At 46.9% G+C, this 21,738-nt stretch overlaps 1 protein-coding gene and 1 long non-coding RNA gene across 18 annotated transcripts in view; one reads left to right on the plus strand and one right to left on the minus strand.

The window, feature by feature from the left end:
- The window catches only part of RIN2 (Ras and Rab interactor 2), a 208,165-nt gene that overhangs the window by 178,601 nt on the left and 7,826 nt on the right, over window positions 1-21,738 (plus strand). For all 16 annotated transcript variants that reach the window (XM_025000743.2, XM_025000742.2, XM_059892716.1 and 13 more), the window contains 4 exon segments: window positions 1,388-1,479; window positions 4,962-6,137; window positions 17,129-17,434; window positions 19,799-19,930. In XM_025000743.2, coding sequence (XP_024856511.1) covers window positions 1,388-1,479; window positions 4,962-6,137; window positions 17,129-17,434; window positions 19,799-19,930 — 1,706 coding nt within the window.
- Window positions 3,319-5,492, minus strand: LOC101905046 (uncharacterized). Of its 2 annotated transcripts, XR_001501642.3 has the most exons (3): window positions 5,410-5,492; window positions 4,667-4,785; window positions 3,319-4,038 (listed from the first exon to the last, which is right to left on the minus strand). It is a non-coding gene; the product is annotated as an uncharacterized lncRNA (long non-coding RNA). The 2 variants fall into 2 exon arrangements; XR_009496812.1 differs by lacking the exon at window positions 5,410-5,492 and having other exon boundaries at window positions 4,667-4,968.

A 21,738-nucleotide genomic window follows, 5' to 3' on the forward strand; every position in this document is an offset into this window, starting at 1 on the left:
CCCTGTCTCCTGTACAATGTCACGAACCTCATTCCATAGTTCATCAGGCACTCTGTCTATCAGATCTAGGCCCTTAAATCTATTTCTCACTTCCACTGTATAATTATAAGGGATTTTATTTAGGTCATACCTGAGTGGTCTAGTGGTTTTCCCTACTTTCTTCAATTTAAGTCTGAATTTGGCAATACGGAGCTCATGATCTGAGCCACAGTCAGCTCCTGGTCTTGTTTTTGCTGACTGTATAGAGCTTCTCTATCTTTGGCAGCAAAGAATATAATCAATCTGATTTTAGTGTTGACCATCTGGTGATGTCCATGTGTAGAGTCTTCTCTTGTGTTGTTGGAAGAGGTCGAACCTGGGTCTCCTGCATTGCAGGCAGATTCTTTACCACTGAGCTATGAGAGAAGCCCCAAAATCCAGAGCAAGTAGCAAATTGATACCTAATGTATTATTTGCATGATGGATCAACCATCATAGTCAGTGAGTCCAATATTAACTCTAGATACAGTTTAGCTGCCTGAGAATGCAACTCAGTCTTCACTGCTGATCTGTAACCAGGAACTCAGTCTGTCCTGCATGGGCAGAAGTCATGACCCCCCAGTCCAGTCACCAGTCAAGACAAGTCAGGTTGGATATGATGCGATGTTGAAATAGTTCAAGCTGTAGTTAAATAACAGGGATCTACTGCACAGCACAGGGCACTGTATTCAATATCTTGTAATAACCTATAATGGAAAAGAATCTGGTAAAAGACTATCAGTTCAGTTCAGTCCAGTCACTCAGTCGTGTCCGACTCTTTGCGACCCCATGAATTGCAGCACGCCAGGCCTCCCTGTCCATCACCAACTCCCGGAGTTCACTCAGACTCACGTCCATCGAGTCAGTGATGCCATCCAGCCATCTCATCCTCTGTCGTCCCCTTCTCCTCCTGCCCCCAATCCCTCCCAGCATCAGAGTCTTTTCCAATGAGTCAACTCTTCACATGAGGTGACCAATGTACTGGAGTTTCAGCTTTAGCATCATTCCTTCCAAAGAACACCCAGGGCTGATATCCTTTAGAATGAACTGGTTGGATCTCCTTGCAGTCCAAGGGACTCTCTTCTCCAACACCACAGTTCAAAAGCATCAATTATTCAATGCTCAGCTTTCTTCACAGTCCAACTCTCACATCCATACATGACCACTGGAAAAACCATAGCCTTGACTAGATGGACCTTTGTTGGCAAGGTAAACTGAATCACTTTGCTGTATATCGGAAACACTGTAAATCAACTAGACTTAGAAGAAAATAAAATACTTTCAGCTGAAACCTTTCTAGGATGGAAATGAAAGCAAGAGACAGAAATGAGATGTGTAATCATGTGTATTCTCTCTTTTGAAAAATCAGGGACGTCCTGCCATTTACCTTGAAGTTGCCTTATGCCATTTCAACAGCCAAGACCGAGGCTCAGCTTGAAGAACTTGCCCAGCTGGGACTAAGTAAGTGGGTGCCCTTGCCCAGTCTCTTGTCATGCACGTGTGGAGCAGAGCCAGTGGCCCCTGAAACATTGTTGCATCAGAATGTAACCCTCACCTCCATGGCAGAACTTCAGGAGGCCCTGAGTCACACCTTTTGAGAGTCTTTTTCTAAGTCAAGCATTGAACCAGCTCTCAGAGGCAGGTGCTAGGTTTGCCTGGGGAGCTCCCACAATTCTCCCCAGCACCTCCTGTTGATGAGTTTGTGCTCCCCCAAATGTCCAGCAGGTGTCTGTCATAGGTCCTGCCTTTCTATGGCATCTTGCTGGGGAATGGCCATGCCTGATGGACAGGGAAGTCCGGCGCAGGCACCTCCCCTGCTTGAGTTTTATTCTAGAATGCACGGCGTAGATGGCACTTCTGTGCTTTGAGCAATCTGACTGCACAGGCTTCCAGGGAACATCTGTCTCAGTTCCTCTCTGCCTCAGTTCTGGCCCTGGTGTTCTCGGCCACACCCCTCACCCCGCGGAGCATCCCCACTCCGGCCAGCCAGATGTTTGCTTCCCCTCGTGCCTCTCAACCCAGCCCCGTGCTGGGCAGTGGATGGTAGGGGCTCAGGACACACCACTGCCCCAGTATCACTTCTGGGTCCTGTTGCCCTAGGGAATCTGTGTGCATTTGACTTTCACACACACACACATACACACACACACAGTTTTCCTCCTTGATGGGAAAGGGGAATTCTCTTAAGATTTCAGGGCTCCAGTCTTCAGGTAGATGAGCAACAAGGCCATGGTATTTGAGTGAGAGTTTGGGATTCAGAAGTGCAAGTCCCAGGATTCTTAGAACCTAAGAAACTGTGATACTTGACCCAGCAAATAAGAAATGTCCTTCCTTGGGCACATTTTCCCCTTACTCTAAAGAATCTGTTCTGAAGGGGGTGCCATTGCCAGGGGAGCCTGCAGAATTCACAGAGAAGCCTGGAGTTAAGAGTCATGTTCCTCTCTGAAACCTAGATTGCCTCAGAAGAATTGCCACATGCAACCAAGGCCTGCCTGATGGGCAGCTGCGTTGCAGGACAAGGAGGCAGAGTCCTGGTAAAAATACCAGGGCCACGTAAGAGTCCCTGCTGAAAAGTCATGCCATCTCTGCCACTGAGCTTTATACCCCTTGGAAAGAGTTCAAAGCATTTCCTGAGTTTAAGGTCACATCACCACCTAGATTCTAGCCCTGCTGAGGACGTGTTCCAGGTCTCTGTTTCCTCTGGTGACCTCTGTCCCTGGGTCTCCCAGGTGGGTGGTCCACCTGCTATGTGTGCTTCGTGCCAGGACTCAAGGACTAGAGTATCTGGGGGCAGCCCTTGTGCCCTGAAAAGGCTAAGGCAAAAAAAAAAATCTGTTCTGGTGGCCACTCACCAGAAGCAAAATTTTTTAAAAAGCCAAAGTATTAATTGCTCAATCATGTCCCAGTCTCTGTGATCCTGTGGACTGTAGCCCACCAGGCTCCTGGGCTCCTCTATCCATACAAGTCTTCAGGCAAGAATACTGAAGTGGGTAACATTTCCCTTCTCCTGGGGATCTTCCCCACCCAGGGCTCAAACCCAGGTCTCCTGCATTGCAGGCAGATTCCTTACCGTCTGAGCCACCAGAGAAGCCCATAGATATTGAACGTGTGATATTTACTGTGTACTTCATTTTGTGAAGAGACATCCCTTTTTAAAACCCTGTATCTCATGTATTTGTTCATCTAACAAGTGTTTCTGGAGGGTCTGCTATGTGGCAGCCACAGCAAGGGTTTAAGGATCCATAGGGTCTCTCCCCCTTGCCCACTCCCCAGCTCTATAGTCTGTATGGGAACAACACATACACAAGAACTACACGTTCTATATTTGCAAAATCTCAACAACGGTTGACAGTGGGAATTTAAGGAGGGTTAAATTTCGAGCTAGAGCAGCCCTATCCTGGCCACTATAAAAATATGTAAGGCTAGTCAGCGCGCACTTTTAACATTTCCTAGTGGCCACATGAAAGAGGATTAAAGGTGCAGTTAATTTTTATAATTTCTTTACTATGTGAAATGCTATTTCAATATATCATCCCTATTTTTTAAAATAGTAATGAAATATTTTACCTTCTTTTTTTCTTGCTAAGTGTTTGAAATCCAGTATATATTATATCCTTACAGCACACTTCTATTCAGGCACTAAATTTTCAGCAAAAATACATGGATCAGTATTTAGATTCCATTAAATTTACAACTGAAGAAGTAGTTTCACATACCCCAGTTCCAGACCTACTTGAGTTTCCCAGTAATGCAATTGTTCAGTTTTACATTTAAATGGGTTTACATGAAATAAGATGGAAAATTGAGTCCCTGGTTGCACAAGCTGGATTTCAAGCGCTCACTGGCCACAGGTGGCTGTTGGCTTCCCTGTTGGACAGCACAGACCTAGAGGGAAGGAAGGACGACAGAAAGCGGGCAACAGGAGCCAAGGTCAGGGGTGTGCATGGCAAGGACAAGGCAGGCCCAGGGCTCCTGGCCTCACCCTCTCTCCAGGATCCCGGTGACCAGCCATTCTGGGCCCTTAGGAAAGAAACACAGTTTCAGCAAACACAGCAAGGCAAAGCGGTAGAGAGAGCAACCTATTCCAGATGGAAATGACACCAGGTATTTATTTATCAGCCTCCCTTGATTTGCATGGAAGGCCGACCTGTCCGTCCAAGGACGCACAGGCAGGGTGCCTACAGTCACAGCGATGTGCCCCACTCCAGAGTGTGCTGAGCTGCAGTGGCCACGGCTAGAAGGCTGGAGATTTGGGAAGACTGGGCAGCAAACCACAAAGACAGTCGAACTTGCACTTATCCTTGGCCTGAGCCCGGCTGTCCTGTTTTTTTGTTTTTTTTTTTTGCTGATGGGCCCTGCGAGTGCATTTTTCCTGCTTTTGGGTTTTAATGCTGAATGTGTAAAACCCCAGGCAGATTGTGTAATGTCCACAGACCCAGCTGCTCGTCCTGCCCATTAAAGGGGAACTGCAGGCCCTAGGGGGTGGAGGAGGGCACCCCAGGATAAGGGGATCCATCAGAAAGGGTGCTGCCACCGGGCGGGCAAACTCCCTCTTGGTGGAGCAAGTGGGAAGCCGCCTCCCACCCCTCCCCGGGGACCCCCCCACCCCACAGCCTTCTCCCAGCTCCCACTGTTCCTTTTTCCTCACCTGGGGAAGGGCTGGGCCCTCTGTGGGCAACAGCCAAGCCATTTCTCAAGAGCCTTGAAGCCCAAAGCCTCACGAACCTTCCTGGGAGCCCGCAGCTGGGCCTGGCAGCATTTCCAGCCCTTCCAGTAAAGGAATGCAGTTAAAAGCAAAAAGAGAGAGAGAGAAAGGAAAACACCACACTCCAGCATAGCACCTCCCCTCCAAAGCCATGCATTGCCAGGCAAGTGTGCTGTTTGTGATGGACAGGCCGAGTGCACTGTATTTACATTCTTGTGTTCACGATAATGACTTTCAGATTTTTGGAGCTCTCCAGCTGACAACAAACCCCCAAACCCTCCACCTCCCCATAGGCCTCCCTCCTCCGACGGCGGCGACGACGGTGTGAGTCCGGCCTCCTCGCGTCAGCTCTGCCTGATAAATGGAGTGCATTCTATAAAAACCAGGACGCCCTCGGAACTGGAGTGCAGCCAGACCAACGGGGCCCTGTGCTTTATTAATCCCCTGTTCTTCAAAGTGCACAGCCAGGACCTCGGCGGGGGCCCCCGGCGGCCCTGCACTCGGACTCCCGACGCGGATGGCACCGAGAGGCCTCGGTCCCCGCCGCCCCGGCCCCCGCCGCCCGCTATTCATAGTCAGCCCGCCGGCCCCCAGCTGGCCGGGCCCGTGGCGCCCCCGGCCGGCATGCCGGAAACCGTCGCCCTGCACCAGCCCGGGGACGCGGCGCGCCTTGGAACGAAACCCACCCCCGTGCCTCCACCCCGGCTCAAGAAGCAGGCGTCTTTCCTCGAGGCGGAGGGCGGCGCCAAGACCTTGACCGGCGGCCGGCCTCGCCCGGAGCCCGCGGCGGGCCCGGCGGGCGGCGCAGGGGGGGGCTCTGCCCCGGCGGAGACGGAGGCGGAGGCGGTCCTGGCCTCGGGGGATTGCGCAAGGGCCCGGCGCGCCGCCGCCTCGGCCTCGGCATCCCGGGCCCCGTGGCGCGCGGGCCGCCAGCGGCTGAGTGACATGAGCCTTTCCACTTCCTCCTCCGACTCGCTGGACCTGGACCGCAGCATGCCCCTGTTTGGCTACGAGGCGGACACCAACAGCAGCCTGGAGGACTACGACGGCGAGAGCGACCAGGAGACCATGGCCCCCCCAATCAAGTCCAAGAAGAAGCGGAACAGCTCCTTCGTGCTGCCTAAGCTCGTCAAGTCCCAGCTCCGCAAGATGAGCGGCGTCTTCAGCTCGTTCCTGACCCCGGAGAAGCGCATGGTGCGCCGGATCGCCGAGCTGGCCCGTGACAAGCGCACCTACTTCGGCTGCCTGGTGCAGGACTACGTGAGTTTTCTGCAGGAGAACAAGGAGTGCCACGTGTCCAGCACCGACCTCCTGCAGACCATCCGGCAGTTCATGACCCAGGTGAAGAACTACCTGTCCCAGAGCTCCGAGCTGGACCCCCCCATCGAATCGCTGATCCCCGAAGACCAGATAGGTGGGTGCCACCTTGCCTTTAAAATACATGTGTGTGTGTATAGAATTGCTTATACATACCAGTGGAATTATTTAAAAACAGAAATTCACAGCCGTAGAAAGAAACAGGGTTATCAAAGGGGGAAGGGGAGGGAGGGAGAGATGGGGAGTTTGGGATTAACAGATACACCCCACTGTAGGTAAAATAGGTAAGCAACAAGGACCTACTGTAGAGCACAAGGACCTATATACTTAATAGTTTGTAATAACCTATATGAGAGGAGTCTGAAAAAGAATACATATGTGTGTATCTATATATGTGTGTATATATGTGCTCAGTCGCTCAGTTGTGTCCAACTCTGTGCAACCCCACAGACTGTAGCGCACCAGGCTCCTCTGTCCATGGGATTCTCCAGGCAAGAATACCGGAGTGGGTTGCCATTTCCTCCTCCAGGATGTGTTTGTGTACATATATCTGAATCAGTTAATATACACCTGAAACTAATAGGACTTTGTAAATCAACGTTCAATAAACGACAAATATATATATATATATATAGTATATATATATACTGTGGCCTGGCAGGACAGTGTATCCTGTGTTAGTTCTCTTGGGTGACATTTTCTCCAGAGTTCAAAACAGCAACACACTCCACCGCCTGGGCTCATCTGAACTAGAAACACAGCTTCTTGAAGTTGACTTCATGTTATATACCTGGTTTGGGGGCTGAGCATCAGGCTCAGACACGTTTTGGGGAGCGACTAATGGGAGCCGCAGACAGGTCTGTTCAGGGCTGGACCATTCTGGTTGCCTGCCTGATTTTGTGCTCTGTGTGGGCTTTGAGGGTCTCCTGAATGTGTGTCTCAGCAAGCCATGGGGGTTTGTGCTGTATTGGTTGGAAAGTGCCCTTTTTTACCCTCAGGAGGGCAGAGGCCACGGTGTGCAGCTGGGTGAGTTGCCACAGGGAGCAAGCACCAGTGCAGCAGAACGTGACAGCATCAAAGCCCCCAGGGAACCCCTCCCTGTCCCCCTTCTTCCCAAAGGGAAACTGCCCTGCTGGCTTCTAATCACAGAATTCAGTAAGTTTGGGAGTAAGCAAAAACAAAAAAGTCAAATGGACAAGTTTGTTTTGTGTATCTTTAAAAATAAGTATCAAATTTTGGACGTCACATGAAAGGTGTTTTCTCCAAAGTCAAGGGGAAATAACTTTCCTTCTAACTTCATTGGAGAGCTGAATTGCTAATAGTTACTTTGGCCAAGGGAAGATTGAATTTGGCAAGACCTCTCTTTTTCCAGGGCTAGAGTCTTAAGAGATTTTTTTTTTTTTTTTAACTTCAGAAGATTGACTCTGAAGGACAAATTTCAGAGACCTCATTCACTGGGCAGCAGCAATCAAAAAGAGCTACCTGACATTTCTAGGCCGTTCATAAAGCAAAGCTGGAATCGGCTTCTTTCTGATTGGGTCTGTTTGTGGAAAGTAGTAAACAGCGTGTGGTTTGCCGGTGGGGTCTCCCCGCCTCTCTCTCTCTCCCCCTCTCCTTGAAGTGAGTTTCAGCAGCTTTTTTATTTTCTCACAAAGGAATCAAAGCCTTGTTTGTTTTCCTGTGGCTTGCGCCTGGGTGGGTGGGGCGTGGTTAGAGCCCGGCTGCTGGAGAGAAAGCTGGAAGGAATGTGCCCCAGGATGTGCCTTGGGGATGGAAACGCTTGCCTTCGAGACAACGGAAGAGCGGCCCGGGCCCTCTCGGTCCCGCCCCCACCCCCAGAGCCTGCCTCTCAGGGGAGACCGGCTCAGACCCCGCACCGGCGGGAGGGCCAGGCGGGCGCTGATGTCAGCGCTGGGCTATGTGGCCGCAGTGCCAGCCAGCCCACGGAGACGAGGCTCCTCCCTGGGGAGCCAGGCCTTTCCTTCCTTCCCCGCCGATGCTGTGAGCACCGACCGAAGCTGCCGGTCCTTCCGGCGGGTGCGGGGGACGCTCTCCTCCTAGCTTCTCGGAAGGTGCCAGTTCAGATAGGGTATTGCTGTTGGTTGGAGCCCCGGATCTCATCTTCCCCAAAAACAGATTTGAATGTGGCCAGCAGTCTTTGACACAAACGCTTTGCTGCTCTGGAAAGATAGAGCTTTCCATCTAAAAATCTAAGGTCCTGAGGAGGAGGGAAGCTGACATCCAGGCTGCCTGTCCCAGCGATGGCAGTAGGTCTTGGCCTCAGCCCTGTGAAGCAGGCATCCTGTGCCCTGGCAAGGCTGGGTTCTGCCAGCTGGAGCCAGGTGTCCAGGGCTATCCCGGCCTAGCCTGTGAAGCTTCTGAACTTTCTTCTTTGGATTCAGAGCCTGTTTTTTTGAGGGGACTTCCCTGGTGGCCCAGTGGTTGCCTTCCACTGGACCACCGGGGAACGTGGGTTCAACCTTTGGTCGGGGAGCTAAGATCTCATGTGCCTCGTGGCCAGAAACACAAAACATAAAACAGAACCAATATTGCAACAAATTTAATAAAGACTTTTAAAATGGTCCACATTAAAAAATCTTATAAATTAAAAAAATTTTTTTTACTTTGTTTATTTGGCTGTGCTGGGTCTTTGTTGCTGCACAGGTTCTTCTCTAGTTGTGGCAATCACGGGCTGCTCTCTAGTTTCGGTGCACGGCTTCTCATTGTGGCAGCTTCTTTTGTTGCAGAGCACAGGCTCTAGTGTGCTGGCTCAGTAGTTGTAGCACACGGATTTAGTTGTCCAGCAGCACATGAGATCTTCCCGGACCAGGGATCAAACCCGTGTCTCCTGCATTGGCAGGCAGATTCTTAACCACTGAGCCACCAAGGAAGCCCCCCAACCCAATTTATTTTTTTTAAACCCTGTGTTTTGAACCTTACCCCTGTCCCCTGCCAGAGAAGGCAATGGCACCCCACTCCAGTACTCTTGCCTAGAAAATCCCATGGACGGAGGAGCCTGGTGGGCTGCAGTCCATGGGGTTGTGAAGAGTCGGACACGACTGAGCGACTGAGCAGCAGCAGCAGCCTATCCCTTGCTGGTGCCTATGTTCATATTTTCTCATAAGAAACTTAGGAGATTGGAAAACATTGTTTAATTGTGTTATGCACCTAATAGGAATATGATATTTGTCAATTATATCTCAATGAAAATTAACTTAAACATTTAATTTGTAAATTCAAGGGAATTAGGATAGTAGGCTCACCATTGGTAGAGGAAGCTCAGAGTGCTACTGTCTGCGGACGCGGATGTGGGACACACTGCCACACTTTTTTATTGGTTTGTTTTGTTTAAGCTTTTGCATTAAAGCAGATGCTTCATCTTATCTGTTGCTTCATCAATGAAACCATTATTCTGTTTTGAAAGGTGCAGAGAATGTGCTGGGCTTTTGAAATTAAGAGGAAGGCGAGCCAAAGCAGAAGGTGACCTAAGAAACTCATCACGTGCCCAGTTGTGAGGAAAGATGTGATCCTAATGATTAGAAAACCAATCCCCTTAAATGTGCCAGTTTAGATTCGGACTCTGGCAAGAAAATGGAGTCTAAATGATCTTTTTACATATTCCTAAATGAAGGGCTCACTAGTTTACTAAGACCTTGTTAACACAGTGATTCCTTTGAACTGTGTGATCAACTCACGGGTGGTACCTTTGTGTAGATTTTGTTCTGTTTTGCAAATTCAGGAATGGAGGTCAAGATGTATAAAGTGACTTGTGGAGGGTTATGCTGCTGGTGGGTAGGGGAGATTGGATTCAGCCCTGGTCTCCTCTGGTTTATCTGTTTATTTTCACCAATCTCACTTCCTGGGAGGTTATAATTCACTTTGAATGGATTCACTTTAAATGCCACCCCCAGGATTCCAAACCTCAAATTTCTTCAGAACCGGTGTCAACTGATGCTTGTAAGGCTTTTCAAGAATACCAGTTGGATTTCTCTTCTTCTTCTTCAAAAAATCTAGTTCTGTCCTCCTTTCCCACAGCTTCTGGGGGAGAGAGTGCTGAATGAGGAGGTGGGAATATAAAGCCTAGATCTACAGAATTCCATCCTTAAATTCAGGAAGTTGGAGGAGGTATCTCAGTGCTGTAACCCACGTAGAATTCCATCCCTCATATGTAAAAAAGAACCATATGAACACATGTGCATTTAGTGTTTGGATACAGTGCTAATCTTCTTCACAAAGGAGTTCTTCAGTTGCACAGAGAAAAGCCAGTGAAAAAACTAAATAGCTCTCACCCAACTGCAACTTTGTCCATTTGCTCCTGTCATATAGCCCTGTAGGGCAGCACTTTCCAGGTGAGAATGACACGATAAAAACAGTCTCAAAGCTGTAAAATTGCCAGCCTAAATGGTGGTGCCCTATCATAGAGAATTTGACTTCTGTTTAGACTGCTCTTTAAAGCACTGCCACACAAAACCTTGCCATGTAGAGGTTCTTGAGCAGATGTTGGTTGATTGACATCAGCTTTGCTCTCCTGATGGGAGGATAAGATAAGTTCCCATTTGACCCAGCTCCCTCTTGATTCCAGGGCCACATATCCTGTTTCCCTTTTGACAAGCTCTCTACCCTTCACACTGCAAAAGTGGTACGTGGAGGGACAAGCAACTGCTTTAACAAAAGCATGTATACCATTTGGCATCCTCCTCAAAAGCCCAGGATCGGTAACTTCATGGACACAGTGAAGTGTACTCACTCCTGAGTGCCCCGTCCAGTAAGATATAGACCCTGTGACATCATTTGTTATCCCAACACATGCTCCTTATTGGTGGGTTTTCACATCATACCACTTCCGCCTCAGTCTCTTTCAACCAACGAGAGAATAGTCCCAAAGTGGGTTACAGCACTGAAATACCTCCTCCAACTTCCTTAATTTCAGGATGGAATTCTGTAGATCTAGGCTTTACATTCCCACCTCCTCATTCAGCACTCTCTCCCCCAGAAGCTGTGGGAAAGGAGGACAGGACTAGATTTTTTTGAAGAAGAAGAGAAACCCAGCTGGTGCTCTCAACTGGTATTCTCTTAGTCCCAACTTTCTGGTAGTGAAATCTACACTTTGCAGAACTTGTTGCATTTTTGTGGATACTGTTTTGATTTTCTTAAAGCAAAAGAATTTTTACTTCTGATTTGATATTAATCTTAAGGAAATCCCTCTGTTTTCAAGTCTTGTTTCAAGAAAAACAAAATTTTCCAACTCCCAAAATGTTAGTAATCCTCAACTTTCTACTTCATTCAAATTGCACACAAACACTCAACAAAGATACAGATAAGCCAACTGTATTTATAAAAGTCAGTAATAAAAAACAAGATACGGTTTTGCCTTCTTTAGTGGCTGTCAAAATGTGTATTTTTTCTGAAGAGTATTACCATTATTTGAAGAAAAAGTAGCCTTAAAATTCAATTCCCACATATTTCAAAGAGAACATCAATTTACTTACATGAGTGTTTTATTTTCTTTATAGAGAAATGATACTGAAATGTGGTTAAACACCAGAGAGCATAGTGTGCGTAAGAAAGAAGTCTGAAGTCATTCCTTGGGTTTTAAACAATTAAAACTGCCTTGCTTCATGTCATTTTTTTTTAATGAACATTCAAACCTGGGGATTCCCCAGTGGTACACTCATAAAGAATCTGCCTGCCAATGCAGGAGAGTGGGTTCAATCCCCTGGGTTGGGAAGATCCCCTAGAGGATGAAATGGCAACACACTCCAGTATTCTTGCCTGGGAAATCTCATGGACTGAGGAGCCTGGCTGGCTACATAGAGTCCATGAGGTCTCAAAGAGCTGGATACGACTGAGCATGCACGCATAAGTCTAACTCAAGCTTCAATATCTAGTGTGATTTGCTTTTAATTTTGAATTCAGAGTTTGGTTTAATCCCTTGAGTTATTGTGTTACCTGCTGTGTTTTAGACAGAGTCATTCTGAAAGGAGGCCGAGAGACACAGTGGTGCAGAGTTAAGAGTTAAACCACCTTGATTCTGACCTCTGAGCTAGTCCTTGTGTCCATGTCACCTGGAAGGAGAGGATCTCTTAGTACATTATCAAAAGGTACAGAGCAGGAGAAAGATCGACCTCTTGCAGCCTAGGAAAAGCACGTCTATACTATTTTTGAGAGTTAGTTTAAATAGACAGAAGACTGCCCCTCTTTTCCTGACTATAGCTCAGAAGACCCAAGGGAAAACACATAGGAGTTATGTATTCATGTCAGTCAAAGGGTAGTTTAAATACATGTAAAGTACATAAAAGTGTTTGGAATGCTTGGAAAGCACTTAGTACCCCGTCCAGTTCAGCCCTGATTTTTAATCCAGCTGTGCAGCCAGAGGTGACCATGTTAGCACCGAAAGACAGAAGCAGCTCCTTTTGCCCTTCTCGTACAGAGCGAGGGCCACTATGCTATTTCCTGACTTCTTTGAGGTAGGGACAACCAGGTTCCCCACCGTCCAGGGAAGGTCATTTAACTTCTGTGCCTCGGGGAGAGGGCCCCCATTCATTGTGACAGGGCTGAAGTGAGGGCCAGCACAGAGCACAGGCTTCCGTCCTGCCCCTTGTCCCAGGAACTGCGCAAACAGATGTGCCCATTGGTATTCGTGGTGGTGCACGTTTGCACTTCGCAGTTTGAGTTCCCCACAAAAGAGGTCTGCCTCTTGTCATCAAATGTTAACTTCTATTGCTTCTACTTTACTTTCTTGAAAGAATGCTAGAACTTGAATAAGCCAAGAGGCTGTGTGACCTCACTTCATCTTTGATCTTTGTCATGTAGGTTGCAACCTACCCCTTTTGGACATCATGTTGTTTAGACTTTGGGTTCTGTTAGAATTCCTGGCGAATACCGGGAATTATTTTGTTTTAACCAGGTTCAGAGTGCTCCTTCTGTCTTCCCTGCCCTGGGCGAGGAGTAGATGGCAGTTCAGAAGTTGCAGGCAGTGACAGTTAGAGAGGTGAAGTGAAGAGGCCAGAGTCACTTAGAAAGACACAGCTGGGCCAGCTGCCAGGCCACCTCCTCTCACTCTTTCTAAGACACACGCCTTCGCTGAACTTCAGCTTCTGGACTCTCGCTTCCTCTTCAGCAGCAGTGGGGGAGCAGAAAGTGTCCAGACGAGCTGATGAGTGAGCCTGTCCTGTGATGGGTCCCTGTCTCGTGCCTGACTTTCTCTGGAATCCATGCCTCTGATCAGAGGGAAGTGACAGACCTTAGGCTTCTGTCCTCATTCCTAAGACGGGGCAATCATCTCACGGCTCTAGAGGCCGACACGTTTAGCGCTTCTTGTAAATCACTGCATTTACAGGTCTCACTAAGGCAGGGAGCTCTAGGCCGATGCCCCTGACTACGTCTCTGAGTGGATGAACTTTAGAACCAGTTGATAGGATCTCTATAAATATTTTCAGAAACTGTGTTTCCAGTGGGTTATCCAGTTAGCAATCGGTTTCTAACACTCACAGTGTTGTAGTGCAGACAGTTCTCCGGCATCGTTTTGTTTCTTTGTAGATAAACACAGTTGACATAACCAGAGTTTCTTGGGCTTGAGTCCTGGCTCCCCTTGGCAGCTGTGTGGCATCCATGTCTCTGGGTTTCCTCAGCGATAAAATAAAGAAATCACAGTCCTCCCACCAGGGGTTTGGTGGAGGAGCTGAAGAGTCAGTGCATGTAAAGTGCCTAGAATAGCATCATTCTTGGATGTAAAGCAACCAGAGATGGTAGGGGAAAACGGATAGTAGTAATTTATAAGCCATATGACTGATCTGATCTTTTGTTCTGAGCTAGTCCACATTCTGAAAGATTTTCTGTTCCTTTTGTTTCCTAAAATCATTTTTCCCTCTTGCTTCATAAGCACGACCTTCTTTTCCTTTTGGAGAGACTCAGGTACTGGGTCCTTGTCATTTGGACTTTTTTTCTTATTCATTGTATTTATTAAAGATTTGTGAGGATGGGGAGGGGTGATTAGGAGTGAAGACATGAAAAAGAAAGCAGAGAGACCAGTTTTTCTTATTTCTAAATTATAGCCTTTTAAAAATGTTCTAAAAATTTGTTTCTTTGGGGATTTTAAGGCAATGGGTCCTGGATGTCAACCCTCCTAGCAAATTTCCACTGTTGCATTTCCTACTGAGAGTAGAGTTTGTGGCTCAAAGGTCAGTATCAGCACCCCTTCCCTGGGGACAAGGATGAGTTGCTCAAGAGACTCACTCAGCTGGCTGGTGACGAGCTGTCTGCTGTCAGCCCCAGGAACAGCATAGAACCTTTTGGAGATGGTTTGTGTGTACACTCTGGCCCTGAGATGATCAGACTTGCTCGGAATTTAAAAGTTGCCCTTGGGGTTCAAGGTGAAAAGCCCAGGCTGGTCTCTAGGTGTTTTCGGTTGGCTTGATTTATACACATGGCTATTGAGGTTTAACGTGTATCCATGAAGTGTATAAATTTCAAGTGCTTAGCTTGACAATTCTTTATCCATGTATCAACCACAGGCATCTACCATCTCCACCTCCTGAGAGTGTCCCCCGAAGCCCCGTTTATTTCTCAGGACGACTGCCATCCCGACCTGTCATCATAAATTGGTTTTGCCTGTCCTTGAGCTTTGTGTAAGCATCGTGCTAAAGGAGACAACTCTTGTGTGTCTGGCTTTTTTTATACAGATTGTATCTTGGAGACTCAGCCAGTTGTGTCCGGAGCAGCAGCATGCTCTTTTTCATGGAATGAATCTTCCATTGTCTGCATTCCATTTTCTGAATTCCATTGTGTGTATATCTCCTGGCATCTATGCCATTGGGTTGGGCCTTGGGTGCTTTCCAGATTGGGCCTGTTATGAGTAACACTGCTCCCAACATTCATGTGCGTCCTAATTAATGATTGACGTGGCTTTCTCCCCCCTTGGTGACCTCCTTCCAGCAGAGGGAGGGGTCACCAGGAATGTGGCTGCAGAATCTTTAGATAGAGCAGTAAACTGGTGAATGTTTATGAAACACCATGAACTTTAGAACTAAGAAATCATTGACTTTGAAAAGCAGGGTGTTCAGTTTTATGGGCTCAAACAAACCATTAGACATCTCCAAGTCTCTGTTTCCTTATCTATAAAAAGCCCTATATCTGTTTCCTTATTCTATAAAAAGAATATGAATAGTCATATTGTGCAAAAATAATAGCGATACTATAGAATTAGATGAGATAATGAAATAAGGCCTAGCCCAACTGGGCACTCAATGTTAATTCCTATTGTTGACTTTTCATCCTAGTGGCCATTGGAAGTGAAGTCAGAGATGCTATATGACTTTCTAGAAGTTTATTGACACAGCATAACCAATGCAAACTTGGTTTTAATTTGTTTTAAAACAGTAATTTGTTTTAATGCCAGATGTGAAGAAATGTTGTTCTGTTTTTCTTCTTACTGTATAACCTCTTTTGCTTCAACCTTGGTTTCTACAGGTATGTCCTGCTTAGATTTCTCTTTGCCTCTGATCTTCTAATAATAGGTGATCATTTACAGTCTGTGTCATCTGATGTCTCTCGGGAATGCCAAGGGCCAGAGAGATAACTTGGCTATTTCTGTGGGTTCCTGGGCTTCCAAGATGAAATCGTATCCCCAAGTGTCGTATCCTAGGGGTGGTTGCTACCCAGGCAGCTTTGATGAGAACGTGAAACATTTGAGATGGAAAAACTGATGTGGAAGAAGCAGAGAGAGCTTCTCACGGCACAGACCCTCTTCAGACCAGAGCTCCAGCTTCGTGGTCCTGGTTACTGTACCGTCGGCTCCATTGGGCAAACCATTCCAAGAAAGAGGGGGAAATAATGCCTCCCACACCTAAGGGTATTTCCTAATTCTGAACAGAAACGCACTTCAAGAATTTTTAAATTTTCACTTTGAAATCAGCTCAGACATTCAAAAAAGTTGCAAAAAGTCAATGAAGAAATCATGTCTGCCCTTCACCCGGATTCCTGGTGTTAGTGCTTTTCTGTTGACACACACACACGCACTCATGTGCACACACACGCTCACACACACATATACACATGCACACATCCCCTCCTTTTATCTAAATCATGAGAGCTAGTTGCAGGCATTGTATCCCTTTTTCCCTAAATACTTAGTGGGTATTTATCTAAAAATAGGGACATTGTGTTACAAAACTGCAGTAACATTAACTTTCATTAACTTTCACGGAAGAGTCATTCTTTGAAAAAGAGCACACTGTTGCTCCAGACACAGCTGGCCGAGTCTCCAAGATACAGTCTGTGTGAAAGAAGCCAGATTCACTGTTAACAATATTATCTAATCTGCAGACTTTATTCAGATCTCATCTAATGCCGCACTATGTCCTTTATAGTAAATGACAGAAAGACTTTTTTGGTCCAGAATCCAATCCAAGATACCATGTGCATTTAGTTGAATTTTTCCCTCAGGAAATATTTTGAGGGAGCTGGTACCCTTGCTATTAGCAAATCCTTCTTTTAACATAACACATTTGCTTAGCTGTTCACTGACTCTTCAGTGGAAAGACTGGGTCAAAAGCATACCTTCTAGAATATTCACCTGTGCTTATGGGTGAGAAGGTATAAAAGTAGTTAAAACAAATATATTCAGTTGTATTGACTGCATGCAAAAGAGACTGTAAAAATGTTAGGGGAGATTCACTCTTCTTGGCTTTACTGAAGAAAAAAAAGTGTGGTGTGTGAATGCATGTGTGCTGTGCTTAGTCGCTCAGTGTCCAACTCTTTGCAATCCCATGGACTGTAGCCTGCCAGTTCCTCTGTCCATGGGGATTCTCCAGGCAAGAACACTGGAGTGGGTTGCCATTTCCTTCTCCAGGGGATCCTCCCAACCCAGGGATCGAACCCAGGTCTCCCACACCACAGGCAGATTGTTTACTGTCCAAGCCACCAGGGAAGCCTGATGTGGGGCTAAATTTTGGTTGATTGGCTGTGCAGTTGGGACATGTCTGCCCGATAACCAATGCACGGAGTTGCGGGTGTCCATTTCCAGAAAGCAGGCCCTACGTTTCTTCTTTCTTTAGACAATGGTCACAGTAGCTGTGCTTTCTTTGGCAGACGTGGTACTGGAGAAAGCCATGCACAAGTGCATCCTGAAGCCCCTGAAGGGCCACATCGAGGCCATGCTGAAGCACTTCCACGTGGCCGATGGCTCATGGAAACAACTCAAGGAGAACCTGCAGCTCGTGCGGCAGAGGAATCCCCAGGAGCTAGGCGTCTTTGCCCCCACCCCTGACTTTGTGGACGTGGAGAAAATCAAGGTCAAGTTCATGACCATGCAGAAGATGTATTCGCCAGAAAAGAAGGTCATGCTGCTGCTCAGAGTCTGCAAGCTCATCTATACCGTCATGGAGAACAACTCAGGTGAGGCTACCACCCCATCCAGGCTCTTGGCCCTCCGATGGGGCTGGGACGTGTTGGGCTTTCCAGTCCCCAACTGCTCTTCCTTTCAGCTTCTTGACCTCACCAAGGGCCTCATAAAAATGCAGGTGTTACTCTGGTTCTGGCAAATTAGTCCACATGCAACAAACTACAGCACCAAAAATCCAGGACAGGGCAACAAGAGTTTTGTACAATGCCAGTTTATAAAAGCTTTAGTTCAGAAACTTCCCTGGCAATCCAGTGGTTAAGACTGCATTTCCAACACAGAGAGCAAGAGTTAGATACCTGGTCAGGGATCTAAGATCCCACATGCCTTGTGGCCAAAACATCAAAACAAATAGAAGCAGTATTGTGACAAATTCAATAAAGACTTTAAAAATTGGTCCATATACAAAAAAGAAAAAAAAAGAAAAAAAAAAAAAACCTTTAAAGAAGTTATGTTAAGATAAAAAAAAAAAAAAAAAGATTTAATTCAGGGCAGTGGATACAGACTCAGTCTTGGGGTTTGAGTTGAGACCTGGCTCTGGGAATGGGTTCATTAACTGTGGGGCTTCGGCCTCCGTAATCAACCTTCCAAGCTGCAGTTCTGTTCTTGTCCTGGATATGACCTTAGCCTTCCTCCTAAGGTGGGCATTAGACAGGTCAATGTTTGCACAGCCCCAAGCGTGGTGGAGATAGTTCCAATTATTCCTATTGTTACTGCATTCTGGCCCGTGAGAGCCTGTGTCCATGATAGCATCTGTCAGAAACTTGGAGCATTCAGCTCTCGTTATAGTCATTTATCGGCCATCCCTTCTTTGCCCTGAGCTGATGCAGTGCAATAGGAATTCACACATGTCAGCCCTCAGGTTTCCCCAGGGCTCCTCCATGTAGATGTGAGAGTGACCCTGATTTATGGGTAGTGATGAGTCCTGTGGTACCCCAGGTCTTGGGTGAGCCTTTTTAATTTCCTGGATGGTCACAGTGTTTCCAGGAGCGAAATTGCTTCCTGGAGAGACAGCAGAGAGAAAACACAGGCTCTGTTTCTCACGGCTGGAGGAGGTCACCATGCGCATGCACTTTGCAGATTGTTGAGCAGAAACGTTAACATGTGAACGCCCGGGTGGTGATGCTGGCGGATGAACACCGCCTCTGAAACATACTTCACATGCAAGAAATGTGTTTTCTTTTATTTTTTGGCTGAGCCAAGCAGCATGTGGGTCTTAGTTCCCCAACCAGGAATTGAACTTGCGCCCTCTGCCTTGGAAATGTAGAGTCTTAACCCCTGGATATCCAGGGAAGTCCCAAAAAGTGTATTTTCTGTAGTCTGTCAAATTATTTATAAGAAGTCCCCCACATTATATCTGCACAGGATTCTGTTCTCAGGCAGTTTCTCAACCTTAGCACTAATAGCATTACAGCTGGCTAGTCCTTTGCTGTGGAAACATCCCACTTCCTCTAGGAAGTTTATTGGCATCCGGATGCATGCTATTTGCACGCCCACCCTCCAGTCATGAGCTTGAAAGATGTCTCCAGACAGTGCCAGACTTCCCTAGGAGGCAGAGTCACCGCTAGTTGAGAATCTCTGTCATAATAAAACAGTACAGACTGACCATTTTTTTGGTCAGATATTAATTAGATGTATTTATTCAGTGTACAGCGATTGAGCACATTTAAGTCACACTGAAGATGGAGAAGGACAAGTTGTTCCTTGCTCCAGTTGGTTTTGGTCACTATGTTTTGGTTAATTTGCACAGAAAGCAATAGGAAGGAAGACACAAAGGAGAAACATCATAAGTAGACACTTTTACGCAAATGTTTTATTCTGTCACTTGCTGAAAAGTTAAACCCTTTAAAAATAAAAAGACTGTTTTATTGCACGTGTGTGCATGCTCAGTCATGTCCGACTCTTTGCGATCCTATGGACTGTAGTCCAGTAGGCTCCTCTGTCCATGGGATTCCCCTGGCAAGAATGCTGGAGTGGGTTGCCCACTCCAGTAGATCCAGGGGATCTTCCCGACCCAGGGATCAAGCCTGCGTCTACCTGCCTTTCCTGCACTGAGGCGGGTTCTTTACCGCTGAGCCACCAGGGAAGCCCCATTTTATTGCTTGCATTGAGGCATCTCATGGAAGTGGGAAAACAATCTCCCCTGTGTTCGCTGACTCGGACATTCATCCTGAAATTGTGAGTTAGGGTCGGCCTCTGATGAGGGCAGTGGGGAGGAGCCCTCCCACCGTAGAATTCCAGAAACACCCACCTCACTTCCCCTGCATGGCTGTTTGCTAATAAAAGCAGCAAGTAGGACATGAAAGGGAGAAATGTGGCTAAAAATACCCTGTCTGTCCCCCCCTTTCTTCCTACTCCAGGGAGGATGTACGGAGCAGATGACTTTTTGCCAGTCCTGACCTATGTCATAGCACAATGTGACATGCTGGAGCTAGACACGGAGGTCGAATACATGATGGAGCTTCTGGATCCGTCCCTGCTACATGGAGAAGGTAGCAGGCTTTTGGAGAAGTGGGAGGAACTGGGTGCTTTCCTTCAGTTTTATTTTCTTTTCTTTGTAAATTGAAGCAGAGTTCGCGGAACATGAGATAACCATTTGAAAATGAGCAATGCAAATGCCCTGGCAGTCCAGTGGTTAAGAAAATGAGCAATGCAATAGCCCTTAGTACATTTGTGGTTAAACTAAAATTAACTATTGTAAAGTGACAATTTTGTAGCGTTTAGTCCAGTTGCAATTTGGGGCAATCCTCCAACTCTTTTCAGCTCCAAAACATTTTCATCCCTCCAAATAAAACCTCAGATCCACCTGGCACTTACATGGGTGCTTCTTGACATATTCAGGGTTAATGGCTGTTTTAGTTTTGCTCATGTATGAGAAGGTACTGACTTTTTTCCAGATTACAGAGGTCATAGTGTTGGTCGCAGAAAATTTGGAGAAGTCGGAAAAACACACAAAACAACGCAACCCTGCCATAATTATACTTCACCGAGATTGCTTAGTTGCAGTAAAAAAATATATATATATACCATTCAGTAGAATCAGGGCCATTTTTTAAAAGAAATGGTTTCTTTGATTTCACAGGGAAGCTGTAAAGTTTTGCTGCAGAATATTTCCACTGCCAGAACAACTGCCCACTGTGTGTCTGTGAATCGGACAAAGGCCTATCTTTTGTTTTCATCTTTATTTTTTAAATTTGATTTTCAAGATGATAATAGCATCAGTGATTTCCTTTTCTTAAAAAAAAAAAAAAAGATAGCACCTGCTTATCGTTAACATAAAACCACAGTGGAGTAAAAAAATCCAGGCGATTTGCTTTCAACTTACTTTGTCAGTTCAGTCATCCTCCTCCTGTCTGCCTCATTGCAACACGTCTTCACAGGAATCCCTCTCCTTACACAAGGGTTAGGTATTTTATCATGGAAATAATTAGGGTGTTTGTCACCGTGGTGCACAGGCCTGAAATAACAAGGACTCTTGTATGAGCTTGTCTTAAAGGGGATCAGATCGGAGCTTGTTCAGCCTGTGTATCCTGACAGTTCATTTCATGTGTCTCAGCCCAGATGGACTCTGAGTGATGAATTGGCACCTAACATTTTTTCCTCTAGTGAGTTTTAGTCTGGGCTTGAGTAAAAAGGTCCATCCACATGCCGATGGGATTCCCCAGGGAATGTATCATCCCGGGATTTTCCCTGGAGGAGACAGCAGTGCAGTCACCCCCCAAACGTGTGCATTAATTCCCTTGGTCCCCAGGACCTGGCTCTGGGTCAGAGGGTCTGACCTCCAGGGAGCCCTGTGGTCCCCCTCTAGCCCCGCAGGGACCCGCTGACTCAGGACCAGTGATGAGTATCTTCACCCATCCCTTTACCTCTTCCCGGTTTATCTCCCCTCATTAATATAAACTGATGCTGAGGCCGGACCCTCTAGGATAAACTGCCCAGACCCTGTCCGGAGCCTTCCTCCCCGGCTCTGCCCTGGGGTTCCCAGGAGGGAGGGAGCACGTGGCTTTGTCCAGGGACCAGGAGGAGACATACATTCATCTCCGTGCCCTTCTTTTCTTTCTTCCACGGCATTATTATTATAATTGAATATGCATCGAGGATTTTTTTGAGCCTCAGTCATGTTTAATTCTAGTGATAAGTGTGCTGAACTCTTGGGGCTTCGGGGAAAGGGCATGCCAGCCTCCCTCAGAAAATTACCATTCTGTTGCTGTCAGTGTGCACTTGGGACAAACACGTGCTTACATCCTGTGACCTGAGGATGGAGACAGCCACTTCCTGTCACCTTTCCCAGCATTTCTCC

Source organism: Bos taurus, chromosome 13 (genome assembly GCF_002263795.3).
Source record: "Bos taurus isolate L1 Dominette 01449 registration number 42190680 breed Hereford chromosome 13, ARS-UCD2.0, whole genome shotgun sequence".
NCBI lineage: Eukaryota > Metazoa > Chordata > Mammalia > Artiodactyla > Bovidae > Bos > Bos taurus.